The sequence below is a fragment of the Gamsiella multidivaricata genome (genome assembly GCF_025024155.1).
Source record: "Gamsiella multidivaricata strain RSA 2152 chromosome Unknown BC939scaffold_10, whole genome shotgun sequence".
In the NCBI taxonomy this organism is placed as follows: domain Eukaryota; kingdom Fungi; phylum Mortierellomycota; class Mortierellomycetes; order Mortierellales; family Mortierellaceae; genus Gamsiella; species Gamsiella multidivaricata.
Window position 1 is genome coordinate 267,395 of NW_026251718.1, and position 22,335 is coordinate 289,729.

At 48.0% G+C, this 22,335-nt stretch overlaps 9 protein-coding genes across 9 annotated transcripts; 3 read left to right on the forward strand and 6 right to left on the reverse strand.

Moving 5' to 3' along the window:
- Nucleotides 1-998: 998 nt before the first annotated feature.
- BC939DRAFT_526104 (uncharacterized protein) lies at nt 999-3,233 on the forward strand. The gene is made up of 4 exons (XM_051561348.1): nt 999-1,452; nt 2,346-2,365; nt 2,752-2,940; nt 3,023-3,233. Exons 1-4 carry the CDS (start codon nt 1,176-1,178, stop codon nt 3,143-3,145), a joined length of 609 nt encoding a protein of 202 aa, XP_051415676.1. The 5' UTR covers nt 999-1,175; the 3' UTR covers nt 3,146-3,233.
- A 2,868-nt stretch (nt 3,234-6,101) lies between these two features.
- Nucleotides 6,102-8,726, forward strand: BC939DRAFT_441198 (14-3-3 domain-containing protein). The gene is made up of 3 exons (XM_051554187.1): nt 6,102-6,416; nt 7,297-7,944; nt 8,184-8,726. Exons 1-3 carry the CDS (start codon nt 6,341-6,343, stop codon nt 8,225-8,227), a joined length of 768 nt encoding a protein of 255 aa, XP_051415677.1. The 5' UTR covers nt 6,102-6,340; the 3' UTR covers nt 8,228-8,726.
- A 716-nt stretch (nt 8,727-9,442) lies between these two features.
- On the reverse strand, nt 9,443-9,976 carry BC939DRAFT_12271 (uncharacterized protein). Its single transcript, XM_051550005.1, has one exon. The coding sequence runs from the start codon at nt 9,881-9,883 to the stop codon at nt 9,560-9,562; it is 324 nt and encodes a 107-aa protein (XP_051415678.1). The 5' UTR covers nt 9,884-9,976; the 3' UTR covers nt 9,443-9,559.
- A 1-nt stretch (nt 9,977) lies between these two features.
- On the reverse strand, nt 9,978-11,902 carry BC939DRAFT_12435 (uncharacterized protein). The gene is made up of 5 exons (XM_051550015.1): nt 11,792-11,902; nt 11,165-11,686; nt 10,906-11,044; nt 10,730-10,797; nt 9,978-10,652 (listed from the first exon to the last, which is right to left on the reverse strand). The coding sequence occupies exons 1-5, from the start codon at nt 11,810-11,812 to the stop codon at nt 10,239-10,241; spliced, it is 1,164 nt and encodes a 387-aa protein (XP_051415679.1). The 5' UTR covers nt 11,813-11,902; the 3' UTR covers nt 9,978-10,238.
- Nucleotides 11,903-12,288: 386 nt separating this feature from the next.
- Nucleotides 12,289-13,324, reverse strand: BC939DRAFT_12639 (uncharacterized protein). Its single transcript, XM_051550034.1, has one exon. It carries the CDS (start codon nt 13,251-13,253, stop codon nt 12,417-12,419), a length of 837 nt encoding a protein of 278 aa, XP_051415680.1. The 5' UTR covers nt 13,254-13,324; the 3' UTR covers nt 12,289-12,416.
- A 142-nt stretch (nt 13,325-13,466) lies between these two features.
- On the reverse strand, nt 13,467-14,265 carry BC939DRAFT_12569 (uncharacterized protein). The gene is made up of 2 exons (XM_051550027.1): nt 13,668-14,265; nt 13,467-13,562 (listed from the first exon to the last, which is right to left on the reverse strand). Exons 1-2 carry the CDS (start codon nt 14,163-14,165, stop codon nt 13,560-13,562), a joined length of 501 nt encoding a protein of 166 aa, XP_051415681.1. The 5' UTR covers nt 14,166-14,265; the 3' UTR covers nt 13,467-13,559.
- Nucleotides 14,266-15,727: 1,462 nt separating this feature from the next.
- On the forward strand, nt 15,728-18,203 carry BC939DRAFT_441212 (uncharacterized protein). The gene is made up of 2 exons (XM_051554188.1): nt 15,728-16,318; nt 16,556-18,203. Exons 1-2 carry the CDS (start codon nt 16,115-16,117, stop codon nt 17,900-17,902), a joined length of 1,551 nt encoding a protein of 516 aa, XP_051415682.1. The 5' UTR covers nt 15,728-16,114; the 3' UTR covers nt 17,903-18,203.
- Nucleotides 18,188-20,928, reverse strand: BC939DRAFT_441214 (26S proteasome non-ATPase regulatory subunit 5). Its single transcript, XM_051554189.1, has 10 exons — nt 20,618-20,928; nt 20,238-20,530; nt 20,044-20,133; nt 19,854-19,936; nt 19,569-19,737; nt 19,229-19,477; nt 18,953-19,116; nt 18,664-18,844; nt 18,507-18,578; nt 18,188-18,421 (listed from the first exon to the last, which is right to left on the reverse strand). The coding sequence occupies exons 1-10, from the start codon at nt 20,754-20,756 to the stop codon at nt 18,245-18,247; spliced, it is 1,617 nt and encodes a 538-aa protein (XP_051415683.1). The 5' UTR covers nt 20,757-20,928; the 3' UTR covers nt 18,188-18,244.
- On the reverse strand, nt 20,929-22,311 carry BC939DRAFT_441216 (signal peptidase complex subunit 2). Its single transcript, XM_051554190.1, has 5 exons — nt 22,135-22,311; nt 21,910-21,980; nt 21,615-21,781; nt 21,429-21,513; nt 20,929-21,310 (listed from the first exon to the last, which is right to left on the reverse strand). Exons 1-5 carry the CDS (start codon nt 22,151-22,153, stop codon nt 21,068-21,070), a joined length of 585 nt encoding a protein of 194 aa, XP_051415684.1. The 5' UTR covers nt 22,154-22,311; the 3' UTR covers nt 20,929-21,067.
- Between the last annotated feature and the right edge of the window lie 24 nt (nt 22,312-22,335).

A 22,335-nucleotide genomic window follows, 5' to 3' on the forward strand; every position in this document is an offset into this window, starting at 1 on the left:
TTACTTCTCCCTGCTATGGGCAATGCGTCCCAGGTAGGTGAGTTCCCATTGCGCTGACAAAGTGGAAACGAGGTATGCGAAAGCTCTGCCGTATGGAGAAGGGTCCTTCGCGTGTCTGCATATCAGCGTCGATCCTCCTCTGTATAGTGTCGCAATCGCCGGCGCACTTGAAATCGGCGCCCGTGGCTGGGTCCCGTCGTTCAGCTTAACAAGGAACTCCACCGCTAAATCCTCTGCATCGCGCGCATCCAAGGATACGTCTGTGGGAAGATCATGAAGCGTTCCTTAATCCGAAAGACGGCGGTTAGAATCACGTTGTAAAGAGCATAGTATTTCTTCTCCGGTGCGTCGTGATGGGTACGTGCAAGCCGCTGCGTGATGATGTATGACCAGGGCTCGTTGTCCATTACTTGTCCTTGGAAGCTCCAATTCCGTATTATTAAGGCTTGATGGAGAGTAACTAGGCAGAGGAGGTTGATAAAGAGTGACGGTGGTAAAGGATGGACAGCTGGAAACAGTCTTGTAGGCACAAGAGCGTAGACTCGGCTCGAGGATGTATCCAATATGGCGTGAACGAATGGCTGATGGAAAGCGGAACAGACGAAAGCTAGAACTATGATGCCCTTAATATATAATTTCAAGCGCCAATACATCCTCGTTCCTTCCCTTACCGCATAGTGGATGCTGCAGCAAAAGAAAGGCACATCACCACACCCCGACATATTGTATGCGGCATTCTCTTCCAAGTTGACAGCGTAGATGATTAACTTGAGGACGTGCTGCTGGTGAGAAGTTGAACGGCTATCTGCCCTGTGTTCAGTGTCCCTTGCCAACCAGGCCAGAAGTGCGAGGGGATAAAGCTGCCTCATTCGCTTGCAGCTCTCAGAATTCTATAGTATTGTCTCGAAATATAATACTCTATCACTTTATTTAACAAGTAAATGGTGGTAGTAATCACTCCATCAGAATATAACGTACGTTTATTATTCAAAGCATTGAAGACGAAGTATTATTGTGTCGTAAAAGTGCAATATGCAAGAGATGGTTGGACCCGGTCGGGCAGCTCAAGCAATTATGTATTCAAAGAGCGTTGTGAGAGTGAGGCCGCCGGCAACTGCGTTGTATAGGAATTTCACAAACTTGGTTGCGATATCAATGAAATCCTCCTCAGAAACATGGATGTCTTCGACATTGGTAACGGACGCTTCAGCCTTAGAAGTCAGCATCCGAATCAGGGGCAGCACATTCTGTGGCTCCCCCTGCCTAAAGTCGCGGATCGCGATCACGCGCCCCTCGCTGACATTGACTCCGGTCAGCTGGTGGATGGTGTTAACGAAGCCCCTTATGCAGGCGGGGTTCTCATATTAGACAAGTTCCGCGGTTTGGTTTTGTTGACGATGAGCAACATCTCAAACTGGGGTGTCAGCGCATCGTGGACCTTCTTGATCAAGAGTAGGTCGGCATGTTGGATGTGTTTGTGAGTGTGAGCGTTATGAAGTAGGAGATGTCTAGCGAGGGTATTACGGGCTCGACTCAAAAAGTTACAGCACCTTCGTCCTACCGACAGCACGCACATTCGTATTAACAAGCACAAACGGATTAAGGGAGAAAGCTGATAAAAGAGGAGCGTCGAGCCATTCTATATCGCTAAGAGTGTTGCAAAACAGGTAAAGAAAATGGCAAAGCAGCTTCAAAAGCCAACCCTCTGGAACAATGTCAGAGATGTTGTATTGGACAGAAATATTGAAACCACTAGTATTCAAGGCACGCACCTCCCTTACTTGAACCTCAGTCTTTGCCACTTTATACACCTTCACCACTGAAAACTCCTTTTAACTTTCGCAACACCATGTTCCCAGACTTGAACCCATTGCATCCCCAACTGTATTTTCTTCGTTGTAGTGGAAATAGGATGGCTATTTTGAGCGATCCATCCCTTTGTTGGTCTCTCTCGGTTCAGAAGATAATGCGACGAAGACAGAAGACGCGTTAAACTGATTGTTCCGCAGGGTCTATTCTGTGCACATGAATAAAAGATTTGACGAGAGCTAGCAATCACACCTTGTCCTCCTATTTCCCCGCATCTATCAAGGCCTGCCGAAACAAAAGGCTTCGCGTTCTTAGCAGTGCATGCATGCGTTGATGCCTATGAAATCCGTGACTTTTGACAACTCTCTATCGCTCCCTACATTGCAATGGACCTTCATTTCACCAAAGTACACCTTTGGCTTTATCAATCCTTCTCCTACGCGTCCCCAACTTCCCCTACAGAACCATGCTTCAATGCAAAATACAGCTTTTATCCTTGATCTCGGATGGCACACGAAACCCTGAATGCCCTACAGGCCCAGACTCGACAGGCCCAGTACGCCCAGCACGCCCAGCACGCGCTTTTTTCTGAGCTACCCCTCATCCTAGTGCCGCTAACACCACTATCACCGCCAGTCAGTAAGCACTGGAATCATCTTCAAGCTCTCGACATCCAAGAACGGTGCCGCGGGGGCTCCAAAGTGAATAGGGGATTATGTAATATGAAGGAAACATGCTGTTTCAGTGCTATAGGCTGTAGAATTATAACTCCTAAAAGTAGCAGTTTTGAGATGGTCTACGGGTTTGTTTGTACTTCGCCCTCGCAGAAAGAAAGGGCGAAGCAGAGCTCATTCTGGAGCGAGGAGTTTAAGTAATTCCATATAAACTATGATTCTATAATTTGCCCAACACACATACCCGCCGCCTCCTTCCTACTCATAGAGCAGCACTGAGCGCCTCAACTCTAATCTATGGTTCGACCTACATTTCGTTCATCATCGGCAACCCGGGACCGGAAAGAGCTTTATTGCCGACCATCTCGGAGCGAACTTCATGTCCGAGTTCTCAAATAATGGCGATGGAATCACGACAAACTTTCAGCAAGAGCTGGTTGAAATCAACGGGCAGCACGTGCTACTTACTAGTCGATGCGCCCGGTTTGTTTGAGCTAGACACCGTAACGACCTAGCGGAACGCAATGCTGATCACCAAGGTGTTGAGTTTCGGCGAGAACACTCCACTCAAGATCGGGGTCGCCGTACAAGACCGCAATGGACGTATCCAACATGTCGACCTGCTCTTGATCAAGAAGGTCCACGAAGCGCTGACGCCCTAGTTTGAGATGTTGCTCATCATCAACTAGTTCAAATAGCGGAACGTGGAGGTGTATGCAGATCTCCGTGTCATAAACAACGTGATTGATACTATCCACCAGCGGGGCTAATGTCGGCAGAGACCGTGTTATTGCGATTGGGGATTTTGAGAAAAGTGCATGTCGGACACATCTATGGCGACATTAATAGATGAATGTACAACAGTTTCTCCTCCAAAGAATAAGAGACGAGTTCAAGCCAAAGTACGTATACGAGATGGAGACAAGTATCTTCGAAACTAGGGATCTCTTTTTTTTTAGGAATTTCAGGTACACCTGGAATATGATTGAAATCGAGGGGTAAGTGTCGATCTGCTTTGGAGCGGTTGTAGTCTATTCGGCATGACACTCTGTCCAGTAATCAGCGATTCAGCGACGTTCAATAAAACTGTTCTCTGGTTCCCAGGTGTTCAATTGCGCTGGGTTTCATGGCACTGTCGCGATGGTCAAGAATCATTTTCAGCTTCATTTACAACATAAAACGCGAACTGGACCTATCTCTGGAATGAAGGTTAAAGGTGAATGAGGAAAGGAAGGGGGGTTATTGACGCCAGATCTCCTCCTTAAACGCGTATCAAGGATATTGGTGGAATAAGTTCCTTTGAACATGCGTACTTAAACATGTGTATACGGGAAAGGCAAGTATAAAACCCCTGTTTTGCAGTCAGTCCATGAAACCAACTAAACTAGAGTGGCGAAAAATTGCTACTGTTGCCGCAAGGCATTGTAACACACCCATTCGGCTCTGTTTCTCCTTGGATACTTTGAGCTGGTAAGAAGCCAGCGAGGAATTGGTGGCGACCATCTTGTGTTAAATGGAGTTTAGGCAAAGAGCTTAATTTTATGTAGTTTGAAGTGGCCTAGACTCAAAAGCAAGCTAGTCTATACACGAGACAGGATCAAATATTGGTTTCTTGTTCGTAGAAGGGATAACCATAACCGGACTAGTCGGCGACGGCAGGTTTCGAGCCTACCATGCAACCAGCGACGTGGTCCAGGATTATTAAAAATACATCACTAGCAAAGAAATGAGATTGGGGCAAATCATGTTCTCATGCAAATTCATAGCGATGACAGTAAGGAGTTTACGTGAAAAACGGTTGAAACTGGCTTAAGAAAAGACGTGTTTCTGAGTAACATTCGTCTGCCAAGCTGGTTGTAAGGTCAAGAAAAGGGTCGGGAAGAATGACTGGGGAGTCGAGCACTGTCTCCATGGCTTTTAGAAGGGCACATGGGTTCTTTTTTCACGTACAACATTCCACCTATGACTGGTGGGACGGGAGTGCTCTAACCACACGCGTACTACAGCATGGTCATGGATCAAACCATGATCAGCCAAGTTTTTTTTTAAAGTTGCCGAAGACTTGTGAGCAGCATCTTCATTTAGCACAGTTGGAAGATAAGGGATGCTGTATCATTCCGCGGTTGGGTGATCTGGTCGTCTGGAGAGCATCCGTGTACAGGTGTACTTAGCGACTTTTTTAAGAGATGCCTCGCTTTATTGATTGGTCTCATGTAACTGCAGTGGGATTGAGGGAGAAGAAAGAAGGGAAGAAGGAAAGAAGGAAAGAAGGAAAGAAGGGGCGCGAGGAATAGGACCCAAAAAAGGAGTGCTGTAGGCTGCCGGATCCTCGGCAAGATGAGTCTGAAGGAAATAACCTAAAGAGCATACAGCGAGCTGAGCAAAGGACAGACAGTGGGCTGAGGCAAGAATAGAATCACTGGTGGCAGAAGCACAGGCGGATCGGGTGAGATGTGGAGTAGGGCGAGCAAGAGTGCACAAATGAAAGAAAGAAGGGAGGGGAAGAAAGAGGGAGGGAGGGAGAGAGAGGGATGGACGGATAAAGAAAGAAAGAAAGAGAAAGAAGGAAGTGTGAGTGAAGAGTGGAATGGAGAGAGTGTTAAGGTGGGGATGAGGTTAAGGATAGGGATGGGCATAGGGATGGGGACATGGATGGAGGGGACGAGTCCAAGTACGGCACAGGTTCAAGGTCAGGCACCGCACAAGAGAACAAGGACTTCGGCAAGGACGTCCTTGTACTTAAAAGTATACATCGATGATTATGAATCCAACGTTTGTTTGCAGCCTAATCTCGGCAAGCAAAAGGAGGCAAGGAGGCACGGGACAGCCTGTGGATGATGCGGTCCAATTGTATTATTACTCATTCATATTCAACCCAGCCCTTGACAACAACACCAACACTCGCAATGCCAACCAAGCAACCAACGACAGCAGTAGCAACAGCGGCAAGCGACAGTGATAACGGCAACAACCTTTTCATCTACAAACAGATGGACTATATATGATTTATTGTATCTTGTTATTGTATTGCATGCTTGCTTTGGTGAGCAAGCATGCAAAGTTGGCTGATCACTTTGTAGACCAGGCAACCGCGCAGGCTAGACCAAAAACAACAACGTGCACTTGACCATGCGCTTCCTCTGCTTTCCCCACGCGAACGAATGCAAACGAGGGAAGGAGAGGGATAAAGCGAGGGAGAGAGATCCCTGTGTTTGCTATTTTATCCATTTATATCCGTTTGACACAGATGCGATGCAGCTGTTCTTTGGGGACATGTCTGGCATGCTTGTTGTCGATCGAGACCCTCATTCAAACTCGCTGAGGATTCAAACAAATGGTCTCTGGTAGTAGGCCTTGGTAGCCAGCATAGACGATAGGGTCGTGGTAAAAAAGAGACGAAAGCGGAGTTCGCCTCTTGGATAAAAAAAAAGAAAGAGGAGCACGAGAATATAATATAATGACGGAGGGGATGGCCGCGTGAATGGGAGCCATTACATTATACAATTCAATACAGAATACAGAATAGAACAAAATACTCTCATACTCTCTTGCCGAAGTGTGTGTTTGTGCGGACAGTATGTGAAAAGGGAGGGGGGGAGAGGGAGGGAAACACGCGGCGGAGAATATAAAATCGAAACAGTCCACTGGCTGTAGTAACCCAGTCCATTCATTCACTTCACATAAAACCCGCCCTCTCACTCGTCATCCCCCATCCATTTAAACCCAATCCATCCATCGATCGTACTTGCTCTCTTTCTCTCTTTCTTCTTTTTCTTCAAACTCGCACGCGTCTTTCTATCTATCCACCACCCATCTATCCATCCATCCACCCATCCCTCTATTCACACTAACACACAATGGCCGACACCACCCACTCCCGCGAAGACCACGTCTACCTCGCCAAGCTCGCTGAGCAGGCCGAGCGCTACGAAGGTACAGCTCCGACTCAGCTCTCTCTCTTATCTTCATCGCCCTCATCTTCGTTCCCCTCAGCTTTGGTGGCAACAGCCCTACCTGACCCCATCCACCTTACTTCAGCTATACCCCTTTTCCCTCTCTTTCTTCTCTTCATCACATACCACGCATTTTCTTCTTTTTTTATATTCAGGAACGCGTCTCTTTTTTCCGCGAATGTCCTTTTTTATCCTCAACGCGCCTCGAACCATGGAAGGGGAGAGTTGCAAACGCGTTTTGACAAGAAGTTGTTTCTGGTGGCAACCAAGAGGGAATTGAGGGCAAAGGCACTGCAGGTCGGTCGCCTTGCGTCATATGTTCTTTGAGGCACGTCAAGCTAGCCACTGCCGCTTTTCCTGTGCATCTTTTCTCATTTTATTGCCTCGTGTCCCTTTGTTTGCTTTGTGCTTCCATTCGGGGTCTCTGATACTTCGGCAAGACCCCACTTGGTCACGCGGGATCGCTGCTTTGCTTTTTTGCCTTTTCACCCGCGTACTTTACTGTACTATACAGTCGCACCCACATTTTACCCTCCCCTCATGCCTCCATACCTTAATCTTTTTTCTTCGTACCCCGCCTTGTATGGCATACGAGGCTCCCCTCTTACGCTCGCTGGACTGGGGCTCCACGGGTTTCTTCCATCAGTTTCTTTCACGTCACTCCCGTTTTTATTTTCCCGCTGTGGTCACGGTTTTTTTTGAGCCTTCCCGACGTCTTTAGCCATGTTTGTGTGGTACCGGTTCTTTCTGGCGCGTGGAGCAATTAGGAAAACAGCCATAGTATTATTAAGTCAGGTCTCGAGGAAACGATTATTCACACCATGCGTTTTCTTGTGCATATCGTACTGTGCAATTGATAGAGATGGTCAAGAACATGAAGGACGTCGCTTCCGTCAACAAGGAGCTCTCTGTTGAGGAGCGCAACCTCCTCTCGGTCGCATACAAGAACGTCATTGGTGCCCGCCGTGCCTCGTGGCGCATTGTCTCCTCGATCGAGCAGAAGGAGGAGTCCAAGGGCTCTGAGGCCCACGTCGCCATGATCAAGACCTACCGTGCCAAGATCGAGGACGAACTCGCTGAGATCTGCCAGGATATTCTCAAGGTCTTGGAGGAGCACCTGATCCCCAACGCTGAGCTGGGCGAGTCCAAGGTCTTCTACCATAAGATGAAGGGCGACTACCACCGTTACTTGGCCGAATTTGCCACCGGTGACAAGCGCAAGGAGGCTGCTGACAAGTCCTTGGAGGCCTACAAGGCTGCCAGCGATGTCGCCATCACTGAACTTCCCCCTACCCACCCCATCCGTCTCGGCTTGGCTCTTAACTTCTCTGTCTTCTACTACGAGATCTTGAACTCACCCGATCGCGCCTGTCACTTGGCCAAGCAGGCTTTCGATGACGCCATCGCCGAGTTGGATACCCTTAGCGAGGAGAGCTACAAGGACTCGACGTTGATCATGCAGCTCTTGAGGGACAACTTGACTCTTTGGACCTCGGATATGCAGGAGGGTAATGTCTTGCGTTCATCATTCGATGCTGTATCTTGATTGCCTCCCATACATGGATACCAAACCATTTACTAACCAATGCGTGTCTCTTTTTCTCGCCGCTATTTTCTGCTCGCTCTCCGCTCCTAATATCGTAATTACATGGACACCTTGTTTCCCGAACCAACCATGAACCGGACAACTCGACGGATGCTCTTCAAACATGCATACGACTCTGCATGAATACTTTCATCCAATCAGCCCCTAGAGCCGAGGCTGAGGCCGACCCTGCCCCTGAAGATTAGAGAACATCTTTGCGCACATCTTTTTTTCTAGTTCAATCGTACCCGCTCGAAATATTCAAACAAAAAAAAAATTAATGGGAGCCCAGATGACGTATTGTGATATTGATGGATCGCAAACAGTGATCATCCTCTTGTAAAGACTGGCCGCCCTTTCACGCTATTCGCAACCATCCTTACATTTCATTCATTCCGGAGCAGCACATATAAGAGGTAATGAGCAAGGAACAGACTGATCAGGATTAACGTGCCGACTGCATTCGATGGAGACGTACACTGAGAAAGAGGTATGGATGGGAATAGGCTCCTATGTTGCGAACCGGCTTGTCAGCTCGGGGAACGGGGTTCTTTTTCCAGGAAAGCAGCGTGACCTGTTATATCAGGGTCCCACACCTTGCTCTTGTATGTGTTGCGTATCTGAAGCATGGCATGGCGATCGATACAGCTGGATATTTCACGCCTCACTTTGATGAACCTACGACCGGCCCTATTATCGCATCCTAATTCAATTGTGTGCGTGCATGTGTGTGTATGTGTGTGGGGCCAAGCATCAGTATGATCTTCTCGGCCATGCCTAACACCTATACCCTCTATAACAATTTTTTGGGCGCGTATACGACAGGTGTTTATAAGTTTTTGTTAATTGAATCATGTCGTACGCAAGGAAAGGTTGTTTCAAGTGTGGCAATGGTAAGGCGGCCTCCAGATGACATCGCAGTCGGTTGGGTTGGTTGGTTTCGTCTCGTCTTCACTGCCGATAATTGACACAAAGGATATCCTTTTGTTTCTTCAAAATCGATCGTTCTCTTCCCCCTTCCTCCAAAAAAAGTGGGCCACTATGCTAATGCATGCACAGAGCCCGAGCGCCTCTGCTACAACTGCAAGCAGTCTGGCCACGAGTCAAATATGTGCCCCCAGCCCCGCACGACCGATGCTAAACAGTGCTACTCTTGTGGAGGAGGTAAGTTTTGCAAGCAGAGTTAAAAGGAACAACAATAACAACTATAATAATAGCAACAATAACAACAACAGGCTGGATACTATCTTGGATCGGATCGTCCTCGATCTGCCACACTACATGTCAAAGCGGCAAGACTATTGAAACAGGATATCTGATAGGATATTTCGTTTTTATTTCTCGCGCGTTAGTTGGTCATATTCAAGCGGATTGTCCTTCGATCAGGATCGCACGTAATGCCGGTGGCGCCGCTGGCCGTTGCTACAGCTGCGGCATGTTTGTAAGTCAACCAGGAACGGAATGAGCAGCAATCGCAAGGAGGGTTTTTTAAACTGTAACATAGGAAATTAACGGATCCCACAATCCTGGCTTCCCGCCTATGATACTATCTTTTCCAAACCAAAAAAAAAAAAAAAAAAAAAAAAAATCAGGGACACATGGCGCGGAACTGCCGAAACCAGCCTCGCTATAACGGACCTCCCCGCAATTTTGGAATGAACATGGGAGCTGGTCGCCCGAACGGAGGTGTCTCTGGCAGACAAGTAGTCTGCTTCAAGTGCGGAGGTGCTAATCACTACTCGCGCGACTGCAAGGCCAATGGGGTCAAGTGCTATAACTGCAATAACTTTGGACATCTGAGCAGGGATTGCCCTGAAGGGCCCAAGGCGCAAGTATGCTACAAGTGTCAGCAGGAGGGCCATATCGTGAGTGAATTCTAAACATTTTCTATCTTGGGCAAGTCAGCTTCGTATCATACTAACGATATATCGTTTTTTTTTTTTTTTTTTTTTTCCCTAGTCTCGCGATTGTACCCAGGCTTAGGTCTTTTGTATCAATATAAGTTTGGAGCGCAATGCAGGAGAGTAGTCGGCTGAAGTAGCGATAGCAGGCGAACGACGAAATGAAACGAAAGAAAGTTCAGTCTTTATTTGAATGTATTAATGTATTCAACGCGAGACCAGTTAAGAAACAGGATGTTTGTGGCCCGTATATCAAAATGCAAAGAAATGGGCCCTTTTTATTTTTATCTTTTTTTTTGTTGGCATTTATGCACTTCTATACATCGTACTCGATCGAGGACCTTGAAGCCTCACGTTCCTCCATGGGTCGAGCGTTGATGAGCCTTTCTGTTCGTTTGACAGTCACATATTCCGCAAGGGCTTTGACAATGATCATCCATCCAGCGACCATCAGGACCAGGGACACCCAATGACTCTCCATATCTGCATCGAGCCAGTCCATCTGAGCAGAATCTGCACTGGAGCCGTACGAATAGCCGCTATCGCCACCATCACTAATGACATAGCCAGTGTCGTCCACGAAGGGGTGTTTGTCGATCTGGGTAATTTCGCCCGCAGGTCCAGTATTGGAGCCCATCACATCTTCGCTGCCAAGCATGTTGTCGAATCCACCTCTCATGCGAATACCAAAGTTGAGTAGTGTGATCCCCAAACCGACCATCGATCCAGCCTACAAGCAGATGTATATATTTGTGTTAGTCAAGGGCAATGATCTTATGCAGTGACATTGGAATTGGCCCAGTGTACCTTGGAGGCATGCGAGTTGTGCAGAAGGTAGGTCAACAAGACCCCTAAGAATTGAAAGCTGACCGCCACTATGATATGGTTTGCATAAGAACAGAAAAAAAAAAAGATGTGGTGAGCAAGAGAGGACATGAAAAAAAAAAGGGAAGAGATTCTCTTGCCGATAGAAACTTGCATACCAGCTACATTCCATAGGAACTGGAAAAAGTTTCCAACGGGAATGCCTTCGACAAGGATGTCGTCTCCGTTCCCACCTGAAGAGACCATTGTCATCTCGAAGTACGGTGGAGTCACATCCTGGACTGCAGAGTCATAGGTCTATCAACAAAAAACAAAAAAAAAAAACCATGGAAAGGTGATAGGATGCTAATGTTTAATATCGTATCATAAAACCGAAATAGAGGGTGCTGTAACAATTGGGAGCTGTCTCACACTTACTGGTGGTCGTTGTTCATCGTCCTTTTGCGCCTCAACTTCGGGTTTGGCAGGGATGTTGGCAAACACGCCGTCCGATGTAGCAGGACGAGCGAGCCTTCTGGCTGATGTTGACGATGAAGAAGCTGACGGCGCTGAAGATGCCGCTACAGATGAGGACGTTGGTGCTACTTCCCCTCCTCTGACCAAGGTGTAAGATGAGGAAGAAGCCGTAGTAGAAGACGTAAACGGGGATGAAAAAGACAAGAGTCCATCCCGTATTCGTCCAAGACTCCATTGTTTGCTTCTAGATGAGTCGGTATCGTTAGATGGTATATCCGAGATGCGGTGCTGCTGACGCCGTTGTTGCTCCTGCAGTGTTAATGTCAGTGACGGATCTCCTCCGTCTGTGTCGTTGACCTCTGTCCATGTGGATGTTAGAGCTGTTGTATCGTCCACACTTGCACTGTTATGGCTGGTGTGTGTAGTCGCAGAAGAGCTGGACCCAAGATGATGATGTGCCTCATCCTGGTTGTTCACGGATACCTAGATCACAACAAAAGCGAAAGAGGAGGAAGGCATGGTCAGGGCCAAAGCCAGTGGAAAGGATAATACGGCGGGATAGGACGCTAGAGTGGAGCTGTGCTATACCTTGGTGTAACTATGCGGCATGGCAGGGTACCGGCCCGAAAGCGGAGGAGATATAGAAGAACAGGAGGAGGTGAAGAGAGCGAGCGCAGTACAAGGACGGGCAACGACAATGACAAGGAGGAGTAAATGGAGCAGCAGGTGATTTCGCAGTGATGTCAAGAGAGAGTAAGCGATGCATTCGCTCAACAACGCTTCCCATTCCTAATGGTCCTGCAAGAGCGGCTTCATATATAGTGAAAAAAGGGAGAGCCAATAACCAACAGAGCGCATTTGAGACAGGCCAACCCCATGATGTTGGTAACCCACGAGTCCAGTCCAGTTCAGTAGTGCTATCACTTGAAGACGCGCTGTGGAGCGATGAGGGCCATCATTGTGCTTTCTGAAGAACGTAGCGGGCAATGCTGCAAGTAAGAAGGAGGAAGTGACCCCATTGATCTTCGTCCGCATTCAACAGACTTCACTCGTATTGGCAAGCTGGAATTTCTTCGCAGGGTAAAATTAGCTCTAATGTAGACTGTGTGCAGAGAAAGCATTCGCCATGCTTTTGTAAATTCAGTTTTTTTTTTTAATACAAACAAGTGAATTACATGATATTTACATTGGGTGGTATTGTTGACTAGACACATTATCTCCTCAGCGAAAAGCGTCGCGACCCACGAGCACCATCGCTTCCACTTGTCTGGTGTCGATTTGAACGCCTGGACCAACGTTTAGCACCGCGATTCGTCCGAGAGATGTCGTACTTGCACAGAGGACATGTCCGCTTGAGTTTCAGCCATTCGTCCACGCATTCCTTGTGAAAGTAATGGTCGCAGGGAAGGTGCCGGAGCTCCTCCAGATCCTCATAGTCGCATAGACAGATAGAACATGATGTCGAGATACGGACTGCCAGCTCTCTCTCCTCTGAACTCAGATGATCAAATGTCAGCATGTTGCCTATGTTCTCCTCCGTGTCTGGCAAGTTAGTAGTCAGAGAGACTGGATTGCTTTCCTCTACACGAGAAGTCTGTCTCATGTCAATAACGACGATCCCTGACGAATCCTGTCTTCCCGACTGTACTCCCGCAGAATCGTCTGATACAACAATGCTTGGCATCGCGGTGCTCTTTTCGTCCGAGGATGATGGCGAGCCCTCCTCTCGGTCCTGGACTGGTGAAGCGCTGTTCAGATCGTGTTTCGTGAATTTGATGATTGGAACCTCGTCCAACATGTCCTGTGTAGCGCCTTCCCACTGCATCACTCGCGAACCGACGCCAAAGAGTTCCAAAACAATTACTAGACCATTCAGACAGAACAGGACCACGAACCAAAGGAGGAGCAGCGTTGCCAGGTACAGGTATCCCATGGAAGACAAAGCTAAGACAAGATAAAAGAGTCCTGGCGCATCCTGGGCGCAATGAGCCTGCGTCGTGAGAAGTGAGATCGAGACCAGCAACAGGAGCAGCGACGCCAAGTTGGTCATGGTGTTGTAGCTGCCAAAAAAAAAAAAGTTTAAAACAAATGCAACCGTAAGCGGGGATAAACAGTTACTGCGTTGCAGACTAAAGTAGAGACATATGCCAAATAAGAATCATGGTACAAATAAAAACGTACTGTGCGCCACATGCTCTACTCAGGTCTCGAGGCAGGTCGTCCGGGCGGACGTAAAGGAATCGACGCAGGAGCAACACGCAAATGACAATGGCCCGGGTCAGGTACAGTGCGAGGAAGATGATGAGGAAGGAGCATTCGTGTGCGTTCTTTCGTTCAATCACCACTACAGTTATTGTTACTATAATCTGGATATATAACAATAATATGGTAAGGATTTTTTATCCTTTTTTTTTGCATGCCAGCAAACATGCCGAACAGTTGCTTCAGATAGAATGTCGCATACCTCGACCATGGTGGCCATGATGTAGTACGAAAGCAGTATTTTTGAGCTGGTCGAGAGGTAATACCAGCCGCGAACCAGCTCCGAATACACGTTCATGCGTAACCGTCTTGCTGTTGGATTGCTTATCAGCACTGCTGCAGTGGCGGCCACATGCTGAATACTAGGCGCGCGTGAAGAGTGTCGACTGAGTATACTGGGCGCCCTTGCTCCGCCGTGTTCGTTTTTGACGGACAAGTGTGAGGCTGACAGGGATGGAGATGGGGGTCGAGATACGGATAATTTTGATGCGGGGTATGTTGTTGGTGTTGTTGTTGCGGGCGTTGCAGACGTTGAGGAAGATGCATGGATAAGAGGCGGATGTAGCAGGGATGGGGTGGAGGAGTGTGCAATTTCAGGGGTAATGAGTCCCAAGCCGGTGCCAACGTTGACATCGGCATCAACGTCGATAGCGACAGGCTTTAGCTCGGCGCAACTGGACTGGTGCTCATAGATGTCCATGGTTCCAACGCAAGTTGAAGGGAGAGAGGAGGAAGGCGGCAGGAAGAAGGTGGAGTTCAAGAGAGAGAAGGACAAAGGATAAAGAAAGCTCTAACCTTGTAGCCTTTGTATATTTTCCCTTTTTGTTTGTGCGCCCTTCTGTTTCTTCTCTTCTGAGCAGCAGGATTACGCCCAATGGGCCCAAGCGAAGAAGAAGGCCAACCCTGGTTTTATACTTTGTGCTCCCATCGGTTTAGGACGCGCTTCAGTCCTCTTTCTCTCTTTCTCTCTCTCTCTACCCCCACTGTGCTGCAGCTTAGCTTACTCATCCAGAGCATGCAGCAGCATTTACAGCAAGGGTCGACAAGTAATACACACACGCCCTCTCACCTTTTGTTTCCTTCTGTGCACCACCAACCACAGGGGTACGTGTAGTCTACAAAATATGTGTTTGTGTAGCTGTGTTTGTACACAATATTTACAACAAGGCCCTCCAAGCTTCACTTTTTTCAGGTCCCAATGGACGGGCTGTGCGAGTGTCCAATCAGATTCGCCCTCAAGCCACCGGGACCCAAGGTTCTCAAAACTTCCATCGATCCGCCTTTGGTGCTGGCGACCCATAGAATGTGATGTCCCTCCTGATGGACGACTATCCCTTGCACGAACTATCCAATCATGCGCAATGGAGGCTACATAGCCTGAGACCGTAGTCATCGAGGTAAGTGGCACGACCACGAAGGCACAGTCAGCTTGGACACAGAGTAGAGGGCAAGTAAACACACCTGAGCAGGAGATCAACAAGAGATGGTGGCAGCTGCATTGTATCTGAACACCGACGATGGACTGGATGTGTTTGTTTCTGAAAGAAGAAAGAAAGCCTTGAGTGCACCTATAAAAGGCCACAGGGGGGGCGTGCTTTTCCAGGATTTTCTTTTCTGTTCTATCATTTTCACCTTCTCCCCCTCACTCAAAGCTGCACCCTTTCTTTGCATCCACTCCCCCAATCCTCATCACTGCAACCAACCTCATCGTCTGCGACTAAACAAGACCGCTAGCTTTTTCCATACCATCATCGGTAAGTCGTCCTTACAATTTGCTTTCATCCTTCTTTTTCATGCCTATTGTTACGGTAGAGAGTTTTTTCTGGTCAAGCATTTTTTTTTTTTTACCCTGAGAGGGATGCCTTTTTTGGTGGCAACATTCGTTTTCTATGGCTACCCGAGTTGCATCCTGACAGCATAGAACCAGATGAGATGAAAGACGTCAGCCAAAAACGACTTCAACAAACCACTCTCTCTCCTGTTGGACCCACTGGACCTCCTTCATCCTTGCTGATCAGGACAGAAAAAGAAAATGGTGGCGAAGTAAATATGGGAAAGTTGCAGGACACCATTGGACCAGACAGGATGTGCAAAGAATGGAAGTGGACCATGGATCACACACGACAGGAGTTTGATGACCGTGAGGGGGGTGCATAAGAGGAGGGTGTAGCTGACGATGACCTTGGTGGGGAACAGGTCTGATCTGCGTTTCTCTTTTTTTTTTTTTTTTTTTTCTTTTTTGTTCTGTTTTCTGCTTGAGAGTATTGAGTCCCGATACCACCATTGCCATCACCAAAGAAGGACCAGTTCAATGTTTCATGTTTGCTATTGCTACATGTTCATAATATTCATTCGTATTCATGCGCTGTTGAGTGTGGATTAGGGAACAGTGGCGATGGTTCTTTTGTTCTCCCTTCCTCTTGTTCCGACCTTGCATAACCACCTCAACTCTCTGTGTCTTCATTTCTCCCCCCTTTTATGTTGCTCCCCCTTTTTTCTGATTCTGAACGCAAAGATCCGTTACTGACATCCAACCATTCGTCCTGTCTTCTCATCGCCATCTAGATCTCTTTCTTGGCCAACAACTCCTAGAGTCTCCCTCTCTTTCGCTGTATATATATATATAATATCTTAAAAAAAAAGATCACAATGACCGCCACTACCGCAAACTCCACCGCCCCCGCCAATGGCGAGCCCGCCGCTAACTCGCACGAGGTCGGCATGATGTTCGTCCACGAGTACTACACCTTCTTGAACAAGGAACCCAGCCGTCTCCACTGCTTCTACAATAAACAATCGACCATGAGCCATGGCATTCAGGGTGAGGAGCCCCATATTTGCCACGGTCAACAGGCAAGTTGCTAGCATCAATGCTATCGGATGGGATGAGGCGTCCAAAGAGGGTGTGGTTTGCGGTGCTGATTGATCAAGTATAGAATCAAGCAGCTTCATCCAGACCAGTGCTCCCATGCGTCGCATGTGTTCCTGCATGTATACAGGAATACGATTTTCTTTTTACTTTGGTGGCCGATGCCGGGCCTACACAAATTGCTAACGATCTATTTCATGGCCCTCCTTCCATAACAATAGAGCATCCACGCCAAGATTCTTGAACTCGACTTCGAAGACTGCAAGGTTTTGGTCAGCAATGTCGACAGCCAGAGCTCCCTGAACGGCGGAATCATGGTCCAGGTCCTAGGCGAAATGTCCAACAAGGGTGGTCCCTCGCAGAAATTCGTCCAGACCTTCTTCCTGGCCGAGCAACCCAAGGGATATTATGTCCTGAATGATATCTTCCGCTACCTCAAAGACGACAATGAGATCGAGGTCGAAGTTGCGGCGGAGGAGGCTATTATTATCGAAAGTGACGAGGCGAACTTGATCGAGGTCGCCCTCGCCCCTGTACCCATCGAGGAAGCTGCGGTCTGTGAGGTGGAGGTCCTCACCATTGCTGTTCCAGTCGAGGCTACTGAACCCATCGAGACTGCTGAACCCACCGAGACTGTTGAGCCCACCGAGACTGCCATTCCCATCGAGATCCCTGCTGCCGAGCCTGTCGAGGAAAAGAAGCCTGTTATTGAGGAGAAGAAGCATGTTGAAAAGAAGGCCGAGCACAAGAGGCACGACAAGAAGACTGAGAAGAAGGACGCCAGGAAGGAAGACAGCAAGGATGCCAAGAAGGACGCTAAGAAGGATATCAAGAAGGAGGCTGAGCCCGCAGAGAAGCCAAAGACACCTGAACCTTCCAAAAAGCAGAACGGTGCTGCCACCACCACTGCCGCTGCGTCTGAGATCGAGGCCGCGCCTGCTCCTACTGCTGCTGCCCCAGTCGAAACACCCGCGCCTACTCCCGCTCCCGCTCCAGTTGAGCCCTCCAAGCCCAAGACCTGGGCCAACTTGGCTGCCATCAACTCGAACCAGTGGGGAGCCCATGTCGCTCCTGCTAAAGGATCTTCCATCAACGTCTCCCAGCCCACTCCCAAGCCCCAGGCTGCTCAGCCTACCCAGAATAGGCCCCAGGGACAGAGACATAGCGGACGGGAGGAGGTCCATGGAATCTATGTCAAGAACATCACTGATAAGATGAGCTTGGATCAGTTGCGCGAGGCATTTAATCAATTTGGACCCGTCAAGAATGTCGAGCGGACTTCCAAGAGAAACTGTGCCTATGTCGATTTTGAATCCGTGGAGGCTGTCCAGGCAGCTTTGAAGCAGAACAAGGTCAACGTTGGCTCCGAGATTGTTTTGGCAGAGGAGCGCCGTCCTAGCCGTAATGTGTTCCAGAATAGTGGCCGTCCCTTTCACTATCAGAATGGCTCAAACGGCCATCAGGGCCCCCAGGGGGGAAACCGTGGTCGTCCCTCCCGTGGAGGTTTCCAGGATCGCAAGCCCATCCAGAGACCTGAGAAGGTACCTCCCACCGTTGCTGTGAACTAAGGACTGAAAAAGAGGAAGAAAAGAAAACCAGAGAAAGCATCATTGTACAATTCCCCACCATCCAATCCCTTTACCCTTCTTTTACCGTCTGCATCTTGTTAAAAAAGTGTCTGTTTATGTTCATGTATTTTGTTCATTTGTTTCTCCTTTGCTGTTACTCCTGTCAATTCTTTATTCCTCGCAGAAGAACATATGTATTTGTCCTTATTTTTCTTGCAACATCTTGTATAATCAAATCTGCAGCATGAATTCACATAAGCACTCGTAAATAAAGAATCAGATTGTTTTTTATTTGAAAAAAGAGTATCTTTATTGTCCTCTTATTTTGTTTCGCCTGAATGCCTAAGCGGCCATGTCCTGGATGGCGACAGTTGCTGTGGCACGCTGATAGAAAGGACCCTGGCGACGAATCAAGTCCAGACGAGTGGCCTGCTCCATCGTCAAAAGTTCAATGTTGGAGGTGTTCTTCACTTCATGGAAGGTCTTGAGCATTGCCTCGATCACCTGGTGTTTGGCCACCTATTAAGGATTTGAGAGCATTAGTCAGTGTCATTAAAAAAAAATCGTGAACATCGGTTTGGTTTGGTCATAGCGGCCGTGGCACCTTTTGAGAGTGTGATAGCCCAGCATTTCGTTCCCAGAGAAACGTGATGAAGTCCCGTTGCAAGCCCATTTTCTTAAAAAAAAAAAAAAAAGGTAAAATATTAGCCATCTTAATAAATTACGGAAAGGACAGAAGCAGATCCGTCGTCATGACTTACCTGTACTGCAAAAGGGTAGCGCGCCAGAACTATCATCGCCGACAATGCGGCCAGCGACAGCTCGACTGTTTGAGACTTTGCGGAAACGAGTAGGCGCAAGATGAACGGACTCTGTCCTGGTCCATCCATCTTATCGTATAATCCCGCAACGATCCTTTCAGTCTCAGGAGAAGGATCGGGGCTAAATCGAAGAAAGAAGAGAACAATACATCAGTTAACATGGACACCATGATGCAGTCAACGTTTGCGGACAAAATTATTTGAGGTCAAAGTAGATTCCAGCCTTTACCTGCAAGCCAAGATCTGGGCAAAGGAGTGATACCATGCCACCTTGGAGTCTCTGGGTAGCAGGCTGAGTCGATCAATAAACGCTTCAGCGCAATGGCTCTGAGAGAACCACTCTACATTCTGAACATTGCCGCCGATTAGTCCCATAGAAGCCATTGCTTCGATCTAAAAAACCAAACACGCAAAATAAATAAAAAAGGTCGAGGAAATATAAGCAGATTGAAATACAGATGGAGCCGTGAATTCATATTGTTGAACTTAAAGAGCTCTTGATCACCTTCAAGGTCTCATCGGGTTCAAAGTCATCATCGCCAATCATGAGCCGTTCGAGCTGCGATAGGATCTGATACCTCATATCCAGAGTTACGAAATCGACCTTGTCGGACGCACCCAGTTTGCCATACAGTTTGGCAATCGCATTCATGCCCAGGTGATCCTCATTGGTTTCATCTTGCACCACAGCCGCTATCCGAGTCAAGATGCCTGAAGAATCCAAGAACTCGCTGCCTGCTGTTGTCGCACCAAGCTATACGATGAAAACAAAGTGAGTAGAAAAGTGAGATATGAGGCTTGATCATTCGGAGTAATCGACGACCGACCGATTGCTGGATACTAACCTCAGATAGGATCTCAATGATATTGAATCGGGTCAAAATATCTGTTGCACTGAGTCCAGTCTTGAGTGCGTCCAGCAGACCAGCGGCTTCCAGAACAGCCAATGACTCGTGTGACCGCCCCGCCAATTCCGTCAATGCCTCAATCATCCGTAGCTGTACGAGCGAACTTCTAGTGAACATTCAAGGCGAAAAAAAGAAAAGGTCTGCATGGTGAGTGATATGAATATCCTATATAGCGACTGGAAGCAAAAACGTCAATGAAAGAATGTGACCGAAAATCAATACCTGGAATGGACAAGATCTCGAATCATAGACAGTGATGCGTCAGACTTGATAACTTCCTCGAGCCGCTCCTGGTCATTGCAGATCTAAATGTACGGGGGAGGAAGGAGGGGCGAAAAACAGACGGTTGAGTAAGATGTACGTATGAAGTGCTGTTGGGAGCTACGAATCCTGAAAAGCAGAGGTCCGTTACCTTCAGTAGCGTCTGTTTCGATCGTTCAGCAATTGAGATGTTGTCTGAGGCAATGCCCTCCACCGATGCTTTAAAGACATCCGATGTCAGCTATCATTACGCACCGCAGCAATGACATCTTGTTAGTGAAAATGAATCATAGCACTATAAAAAATCATTTTCGCTGCTATCCTGCGCCCATTGGGCGTTCTTACGATCGATCGTAGAACAGAAAGATCCTCCTTGGCGACCTTATCAACCTGAGATAATCCCAGGATATGCACTTTAGGAGAAGGCGAGCTCAGTGCTTGTAGGAGCGCCCCGGACATGAGTGGATCCTGAACAATTGTGGAGTATGGCTGCTGCGAAAGAAGCGACTCTAATACGTTGCAAGTCCGGTCGATCATGAATTCGGTTTCGTCACCATGATCTGTTTGTAAGAGCTGGAAAAAGTGGGCCAAAGGAATGGATTCCAGAATCCGTTGTGTGACCTCGGCAGAGTTCGTTCCTGGAGGAGATAGAGATTAATGAATGTCGGTAAAGGCACAATGGAGTGAGCTCGAAGGCACATGGTGTTCAAGATGCATGACCTCACCTTGTAGGGCATGGTTTAAGACAAGGAGGGCGTCGTTGATGGCAAGTGGGTCGGTCAGCGAAGTGAATGTCGAGATGATCGCTTCGAGCTGAGAGGGGTTCGAAGAGTTGTTAGCAGTAGGGGCATCAACAGAGGGCATGGTGAATAGTCGTGGTGGTTAAAGTCGAGAGGAATGAGAAGAGGTCAAGAGAACAAAGCGAACCTTATGCCACAGGATCTGTGCTGTGCGTGTGGGCGTGTACGCGTACATGACGCGCGTCGCGTCGCGTGTCAGACAACAAACATCATTTACAAACAAACTGCTCCAGACGGCAGAAAATAAACAGGGCATTTTTTTTTATATTTTGGTATGGTATGGTATGGCATGTGTAGAACTCGCTTCTCATGTTCTTCTCTTGCTAGTGTATCCAACTCCGTGGGTAAGAGACCATTGGTCCTGAAAACGACATCTTATTCGACATGTGTGGCCTCGGTATTAGCGAAGAACTTTGCAATGTCTGCCTCAAAAAGATCATGGGCCAGCACACCGTCCTCATCGAACCAGTAGCGGAATGCTGTCGAGAACTGCTGGTGGGTTGATTTCTTTGTCGTTGAGGACGCAGTCTTACCAGAGAACTCCATGTGGATTTCGAGATCATAGTAAGGGCTGTAATGCTTGACATTAGAGCCCACGGAGATCGTCTGCGTGCCATTCTGCGTCAAGATGGAAAAATAAAGAAAGCGCACTTAGTAAAAGGCGCACGAAAAAAATTAAACATTTCCAATGACCGCAGAGCGAAAAAAACGCCGCAGAAAGAGAAAGAGAGCTTACAGCGGTGGTTTTGGTTCCTGAAAAGATGGTGTCCCTCTCGACGAAATATGCGTAGGCCATCATGAGGGCATTGAACAGGTAATAGCTAAAGATGAAAGGGGTCAAGAGCATCCGTGTTAGCATGATCACCGGACGATAAAACGCAGGTGCAGTCGATCTGAACGACAATTGGTTTATCATTCTTACAGAACAACGCTGACCAGGGTCCAGAACTTTGTTGCTGGCAGCTCAAATGGGTGAATATATCCATAGTACGATCCTGCGGCAGCGAAGGCACATCCCAGATATCCGAGAACCAGTTTGGTATCCGTATGCCTGTGACTCTGTTTGTATCCTCCCTTCGATTCGAGGTACTATATTAAAATATTGGGGCAATGGATCAATTGAATTAGGAGGTCGTTGACGTGGCGACAACAGAGCCGGAGTTGCATTGATTTGTCACACAGGACAGACAGCGCAGAACTCACTGCTGCCTTCGTACCTCCTTGAGTGCTTCATCGCAAGCGTTCTTGAGGTCAGCCAGACTGGAGTTGTCGACCTTGATGGCACGAGCTATGGGACAATGCGTGATGAGAAACAAGAAAGAGCGTTAGACCTGAAGAACCCTTCCAATGAGCGAGGTCTTCCCTCTGGCGCGGCTGTGTAATGAAGCGAGGACGCGTGGTCAGAGGCCAAAGTCGGAAGGAAAAGAGGCGGGGCAACTCACTGTTTATTTCCGAGGTCATGATGGCGATGTCAGTATGTGATGGGTGTATACAAGCCGGGAAAGAAGAAAGGGCGATGCAGACAGGCGACTGGGATGGAAGGAATCAAGAGATGCGCAGGGATCCCACAGACTGGGCGATAAAAGTCCGCTGCGATGGCTTGGGAGGTTATGTGCGGTGGAATTATTATGAATAAAGTTTGA